This window comes from Coffea arabica, chromosome 7e (assembly GCF_036785885.1).
Source record: "Coffea arabica cultivar ET-39 chromosome 7e, Coffea Arabica ET-39 HiFi, whole genome shotgun sequence".
NCBI lineage: Eukaryota > Viridiplantae > Streptophyta > Magnoliopsida > Gentianales > Rubiaceae > Coffea > Coffea arabica.
The window spans coordinates 16,768,592-16,776,459 of NC_092323.1; the positions used below are offsets into that span (position 1 = coordinate 16,768,592).

Below are 7,868 nucleotides of genomic sequence, written 5' to 3' on the forward strand. Positions count from 1 at the left end.
CCAGCAAACTCGTACGACATCTGAATTCAACCAATGATTAATTTAGACAACCAATGAACTCAGATGACAAAATTTTGTAGCAAACTGCTAAGTGAATTTGTATAAAAATTGATTTATTCAATAATAAGATGAAAAATTCTCCTTAGTCCAATAATCATGTTTTGCTTCGTCAGTTTATCCCATGGTTCTGGATTTGGTGCCAATATTTGAGCTTGCATATTCTGTTGATTATAATTTCTAAAAGCAATCCCAAGAAATTTCACTTTCTTCTTGTTCAATAAATTTCTCAAAGCTATTATATAATTTTTCATACCACATTCGATCTTATTTCACAATGAGAACTCAAAATTGGTTATTACAAAACAGTCCCAACTCCCAAGGATATTAGGACAGCCATTTAATACTATGTAGTCAACCCTTTTCTTGTAAATAGTTCTTTACACCAAAAGAATGACCAATCTATATATGAATCATTACATGACTGTTAATTATACTATACAAAGTCCAATTTTATAGAAATTAGGCCTAAACAATGCCCAATTTCTCTATAAACAACCGTGGCTTAACCCTGCCAAAAAAAAAAAATGTTGCTTAATCCTAGACTTAAGGCATATAATTTCCTAATTTTTTTGTCTAAAAATTTCCATTAGCCATTCTTATAGAATTTTACTCCAACAAAGGAAATTAATCAATTTCCATAATCCATCAACATAGAATATTGCTAGACTAAGTAAAAGAACTCTCGGAATTAGAAACTAATAAGCCCTGTGAGAGTATACTTGACACTTAAAACAAGGCCAATGTTTAATTAACTAATAATTATAGCACTTCCAGCAAATTTTTAAAAGCAACAGGTTGAATAAGTAACAGAATTTTGGTGCAACTAGACTAGTGGTCCGTAACTAGACTGTAATATTGGCAATTTCCAATTTAATTCCTAATACGAAAGCTCAAAGTAGGTTATGTTCACTTTTTTTTTTTTTAAAGAGTATTTTACATATATAGCCCCCATAATGTACCGAAACATACCATGGTCATTAAAATTGATAGTAAGGGTAGTTTCGAAAAGAAAATTAAATGCACTAGTCCCACATCTAATACTTGATGGATATGCACGTAGGGGTGGCAATTCGAGTCCAATCAGGTTGGCGGGTCGGGTCTTGATCCGGCCCGTCAAAAAATCTGTGACCCGAACCCGACCCGTCAACCCGTGACGGGTCAGTATATCTGACACGAACCCGAAAATTTTGGGTTGGCGGGTCGACCCGAAATGACCCGAAAATTAATTTTAATTTATTAATTTATCATTGTAAATTCTAATAAAATCAATTTCTCACAAAATTAATTACATCATCAAGTAATAAAAATTTAAATAAATAATTTCAAAATCAAATCTAAAATAAATTAAACACCGAAAAAGTGTTTTATTCCAAACCAAATATAAAATAAATTAAAACGAATTATATTATTTGTCCAAATATAATAATTTTAACTTCATACAAGGTAAATAAATTCATTTAGGATTAAGTAATTAATGCCTTTGAAAAAAAAGAATGATTTAGTTTAGTTAGATAAAATAATTTTTATGTTTATTAAATTATTTTTAATTTGTAAACGGGTCATATCGAGTCATATCAGGTCACCACGGGTTGACCCGAAATCGACCTGTTTTCTTTTCGGGTTCATCGGGTTCGACCCGATTCTGACCCGAACCCCCAAAACTTCAACCCAAACCCATTAATTTCGTGTTAGGTTCGTGTCGTGTTTTCGGGTCGTGTCAGAAATTGCCACCCCTATATGCACGTGTATATGTTTATATGTATACATATATGTGTATGTGTCTATATAGTATATCATTTGAAATAATTGACATATCACTTATCTATTATTGGAGAAGAAAAGGTCGTCGACTTCTTTAATTTAAGCTTGCAATTGTATTAATGTCTACTCAGCTTATGTACACAACTCAATACCTTAACTAATAATTTTCATTTATTTGTGGCATTTTTACTTCCTACTAGCTAGGATATTGATATTTTTTGCAAGGGGGAAAAGAATTGCATTTATACATAATTACAAAGAAAGTGAAATACCTATAACATGTCCTGGGAGTCTGGGACTTAGCTGAAGTTGTAGAAACAATAGTTAGATGGTCATGAGATTTGTAATTCGACTCTCAAATTCTCCCATTTTCGCTGTCTTCCTTCTAACGTTTAGAGTTTTGCCTTGAAAAAAATATGGTAACTGGCTTGGTATTAATTATTTAATGCGCAGAACTTATGGAGATTGCCCGGTCAAAAGCTCCTGAAGAACTATTAAATTGGGAAGACGTCAAGAAAATGAAGTATTCTTGGAATGTGATATGTGAATCGATGAGGTTAACACCACCTAGCATGGGAACCTTTCGAGAGGCCCTGATTGATATCAATTTCGCTGGTATAACTATTCCAAGAGGATGGAAGGTATGCACTTTTTCTGCTTACTCTACATGACAAATTACAGGAGAAAAACAAGAAACAGAAATTGACAAGTGCTGCTACTTTTGATCATTCGTGAGAGCTTGCGCTTTCAGATGCACTGGAGTCCATTTACAACCAACAAAAATCACAAGTACTTTCCTGATCCAGAGGCTTTTGATCCCACAAGATATGAGGGTGATGGACCGACATCCTGCACATTTCTACCATTTTCTGCAGGACCTCGTATGTGCCCAGGCAAGGACTATTCCATGTTCCTGATACTCGTATACATATATAACGTGGTGACGAGATTTAAGTTACAAAAACTGATTCAAGATGAGAAGATGCGATACCGCGTTGGTCCTGTTCCTGCCAATGGCCTCCCAATGCGCCTGCAAACACATTGAGATAATATGCAGTTTCCCTTTAAGTTCAAGAATCGTTATCTTGTAATTTTGAATGTATCTTATCTTTCAACAGTTATGGAGAAATGGGATTGGCAGTATGAAAGTATATCCATCTTTGTAAAATTGAACTCAGTGAGGTCATAGATAGGATTCTGAGTTGAAGGCAGTACCATTTGTATTGTACCTTTTTTTGGTTCTATGGATGGCCTAAGGCCCTAACTGTTGCAAGCAACAAATCTTGGGGTGCTCACCCCTCTACAATCAGCTCCGAGTAGCTGGCGTAGCTCATCTGGTAGGTTCCGTAGTCTCTGGAAGCTGATGCTCTTCTTTGCTAGATATTTTGCATTCCCATTCTCTGCAAAGAAACTGATTGACCTGGGCAATGAGATTATGGTGGGGGCTGTTCTGTACATTGCCTTGAATAAGGGAGATGCTGGTCATTGAATCCGATTCTAAGATCAATCTTGGATATCCTAAAGCCCATGCCAGGTTCAGGCCATCGACCATTGCCATAATTCTGCAGCTACATTGCTTGCAATTCCTAGTTTAGCACAGAAACCACCATGCCATCTTCCTAGAGCATCCCGTAGAAGACCTCCAGCACCTGCAAGACCCTGGTTGTTAGTTGAGGCTCCGTCAACATTCACTTTAATCCATTCCTCCGGTGGCTTGATCCAACTGATAAACAAAAGTTCCTTTTGTTGCTGATTGCTTTTGATGGACAAAGCTGCATGCGCTTGTTCAGCCTGTGCTATCAGTTTTGTAGTCCTGACATGAAGCTTCTTGTCATCTCCTTTGATGCGGAACTCATTTCTCCCACTCCAAGCAAAATAAACTGATGGTCTGAAGCTTTCCAACTACAAGTTGTATTGCACTTTCAGTATTAAGTTCAGTATGTAACCCAATTTATGTAGTAAGTTCTCTTGTTATCCGTGTTTGGAACAAACAAGGATTTATACCAACAAATTAGAGGAAAATAATTTTTATGGATCCCTAATATATTACTCGACATTGAAAAACAAATTCAGGATCACACTGGCCTCTGTTGAATGGATACTTAATGTAGCTTTTTTAAGTTTGCAATACGCAAGGTACAACAACTACTGCTCTTATCTATTTGCAGCAATTACAATCAATACCAAATGATTAAGTAAACAAAACAGAATACTCTATGCTTAAAAATGCACACTAATCAAAATTTCAGGCTATGCTTATAGACCAATCAAGCTTTGTTGGTTTAATCTTTCTTCAAGAAGCTACAGCTGCTCTAACTTCGTTGATGATGGACTGCAGGATGACAGAAGCAGGTTTTTCTCCTCCTTAACAAAATTTTTCCTATTCCTTTCTCCTCAAATGTGATGGACATTAGTGGCAAGAGACAATCTAGCTACTTGATCAACAAGGTTGTTCCGCGCATAATGAAAACTAATTAGCCAAGAAAGCGCAATATTCCAAGTATAGGCTTCTCTATATGCCAAACTCAATCCTGCACTTCTCTCCAAATATTTGCAGCATTGTGGTATGCAAAATATAGATGATTAATAGTTTTTGCCACCTGTTTAGACAGATATTGCAGCAGCACAAAAGAAACCTTAGAACTGATCATTAGCTCATACTCGAGAAGGGCTTAGACCACACAACCTCCAACCTTTTGCATTGCAGCTCACACTAGACTTTCTTCTCAATAATGGAATCAGAAATACACCATAGCAACTCTAGGGAGCAAGAAAGATGGAGTGACTTCAAAAAGCAACCTTACTCAGAAGCCCTTTTCCAGTTTTCCTCCCAACAGGCCAAGCCAACTTGCCATCAACAAGAAATAGATGATACTTTAGCAGTTAAAGACCTCCCTAAGCTAAAACTGTCTGAAGTGAAACCACTTCCAGCAAATAGCCTATAGGATGCTAGGAGTCATACCTTAGGAAAGTATCTTTTCGATTTTCCACAATGTATTTAATAAATGGTTTTGTCAAGCTTTTGAAATCAAAAATTTTCCTCCAGCACCAAGCAGTATCTTTTAGCATTTCCAGCTTCCAAATAGATTGCCCTTAATCTTATGCAAATGAAACCATCTAATCTACAGTGTATTTATTTTAAAAAAAAAGGGCCAAAGAAGTTAAACAACGCAAAATTAGACATTTGTTCCACACATACAACCGTCAAAGTCCCAATCCATCTTCCTCTTGCTGGTATAAGATATCCAACCACGAGACAGCGTGACAATAATACAAAATGTAGCAAATTTCAGTCTTGTGTGTGCAGCCTTTGGAAGTATAAGGAAAGAACAAGAATAAAGCTGAATACTACATGGAAAAAAATTTATCCATTGCAGACTTCTACCATACGTTAATCTTTTATTTGCCCTCCCATTGATCCTAGTTGTGAATTTCTCAATAATAACCTTACATTCTACTCCTCTAAGTGTAGATCAGAGAAGAGGAACGTCCAAATATATGACAGGAAGATATCCTCTTCTCATTTTTAGACAAAAGCAGAGAGCTAAGCACCTTCCCTCATAAACACCTGCCGAAAAGGCCTCACATTTTTGTTAATTTGGCTCAAGACAGGGGAGCTCTTCAAAACTGTGTAGTACCTGTTTTATAACACTCATGGACTTATCACTGATTCACTGGCAGCAGTTAAGATAAACAGATCATCTCTAAAACATATATTATCACATTTAGGGTGAAAATCAAAACCTTATTCCTCAATTTTGAAATCCAGCAAAGCAGCAATATTGGGAGTTCAAAGTCTTGAACTTTTGATGTTTAAATACCAGAAACAATGTGCTCATCTTTTATGATTGTAAGCAGCTCAAGACTACATTTGTGAGATGTTAAAAGCTTAGAATCTAGTTCCATCATGAAGAAAAATGAATCTATCAAAGAGGTAAGATGCAGAGTAATGTTTTAAACTGTAAATGCAGTTGATGATATACGTGCCATTTAAGATGATCTAAAGGTCCTTATTTATGTATACATAACTGGAAATAAAGTTGAGTTACCAGGTACTTTTCCGGTACAGTTGAAAATGTGATGATTCCAACATATCAAATTTAGCTAATTATTTGATTAGTCTATTTTGCCAGGGATGTTGCACTATGATCCCATGTGGATAATGCAGCGCAGGCCCTCTCCTTTGAGCATGTACTCAAATGCCATGTTGATCTCTGAGAAAGGCACTTCATGGGTGAGAAACTTCTCAAAGTTCTAGCTCCTGTAATTAAAAACCATCATTCTGTCAGGAACATAGAGTCTCTCTCGTAATTTGATGCAATTCATGTTTAATTCACACTAAAACTAATCTTATCCACTGCAGTAACAGACTTAAGAATTAGTTCAACGAAGAGAAGGTAATCTAAGAGGTTTCTAAAGAATGAAGTGCATACAGATTATTATGTCAAATTGTCAATTCCTTGTTTATAAGACTAGAAGCATATACTGCTTGTCTAAGGATGAATATTTAGTGGAATGTCATGTCAGTGCAACTGGTTAATTGATGTACACAATTGGTACATAACTTGCCATAACTTCCTTCTCCATAAAGATGCTTCTGGGTACTTCACACAACAGCCTATCAGTTTTGGACAAAAGAAATGAGTTTGCTTTATTCATGCACTTCTCAACCACTGAAGGAAGGTCAGTTCGCGGTTTATAATTGCCAAAAAATGTTCCCTTGAGTGTCTTCTCAGTCAGGACATTGATTGGATGAGTTCTGAATGCATCATTCTTATTTGGTACTCCAACAAGTACAGCAACACCCCATCCCATCCCTGCAAGGTCGTAGGATTCAGTGTAGCCAGACTTTAGAATTACTAATTATTGTCTTCTTGAAATATCATACTAGCAAGACATTGCAATTCTTCTTGATTTCCCATCATTAGGCATCACTCCTCTATTGGACTAGGAGCTGTTGGTCTTGCTGTAAGAATCTGTTCTGCATATGAATTTTATACCAAGTACTATTGTACTATGGCTGCTGCTCCCCAGAAATTTCATGCTATTGCTTGCCTACTTGTCTATCAACACTGGTAGAGGAGTGAGGCTTAATGATGGGAAATCAAGATTTTCAATAAACGGGAAACCAATTTATCATTTTGTTGGAACTTCCACTTTCAGTGAATAAACAGTGGTACATGTTGGCCGTGTTGCAAAGATCAACCCTGAAGCTTCCCAGAAGTAAACATCAGTATGGCAAAGGGAAGTGAAGAGGATCTTCAGGCGAACTTCCATTGCCTGGGGTGGTGCAACCTCAACTTCCTCAATTACCAGTGGCTCCCCTGGTCCCCATGCCACAGCAGCTGCAAATTGCAACAACAAAATTAAGCAAAAATTTTTCAAAACCAATCAGTAGATGTAAACCAAACAATTGTTCATAACTCAATCAAGTTGGTCAAGGCATGTTAAGATTACTTTCTGCATTCATTAGCCAACGAAAAATCGGAGTTTTATGGTGTTCGATTTTGACTCAGCTACAACAGAGGAAGGAAATGATTTGAAAGGGAAGTACCTTTGCAGCGCATCACTTGTCCTTCAGTACTGGGGCAAGTAGACTTCTTGAATATTCTGAAAACTTTTCTTTTGGCCAAATTGAAACTTAGGCAGATGGTTTTGTTGTGAAGAAAGAGTTCGTTGAAGGTGGATATATATAGCAGTAGTAATACAAGTTAAATGCAATAGGTTTCATTTTTTTCCCTCTTGGCTTCAGAAGAAAACCAGGATTGGGAAGCAGAAGAGAATGCTGTAAACAGATGCTGCCTTGGTTTACAATTTCCGGTTTCTGAAACAACTTTTTCCTTAAACTATCCAAAAATAAAAGAAAAAAAAAAATCAGTAGTTGACATTTCCGGGTACAGATTGACTGAAAAACAATCTTTTTGCGACTAACAAAACTTGAGGTTTGGCATACGGTTCATCCAATTAGGAAAAAGAAACCGAGGAAACGATGTAGTGTCCAAATCCGTTATTAAAAACTATAAAAAGTTGAAAGCGAGCTGGTCTCA

General features: G+C 36.5%; 1 protein-coding gene across 3 annotated transcripts; it reads right to left on the reverse strand.

The window, feature by feature from the left end:
- Positions 1-2,452: 2,452 nt before the first annotated feature.
- Positions 2,453-7,625, reverse strand: LOC113700645 (alcohol dehydrogenase 1-like). Of its 3 annotated transcripts, XR_011818175.1 has the most exons (6): positions 7,376-7,625; positions 7,002-7,166; positions 6,387-6,638; positions 5,871-6,082; positions 3,051-3,723; positions 2,453-2,851 (listed from the first exon to the last, which is right to left on the reverse strand). XR_011818175.1 is itself a non-coding variant. In XM_027221109.2 (4 exons), exons 1-4 carry the CDS (start codon positions 7,386-7,388, stop codon positions 5,943-5,945), a joined length of 570 nt encoding a protein of 189 aa, XP_027076910.2. In that variant the 5' UTR covers positions 7,389-7,625; the 3' UTR covers positions 5,774-5,942. The 3 variants fall into 3 exon arrangements, 1 of the variants encoding a protein (XP_027076910.2); XR_011818174.1 differs by having other exon boundaries at positions 2,453-3,723; XM_027221109.2 differs by lacking the exons at positions 2,453-2,851; positions 3,051-3,723 and having other exon boundaries at positions 5,774-6,082.
- Positions 7,626-7,868: the final 243 nt, after the last annotated feature.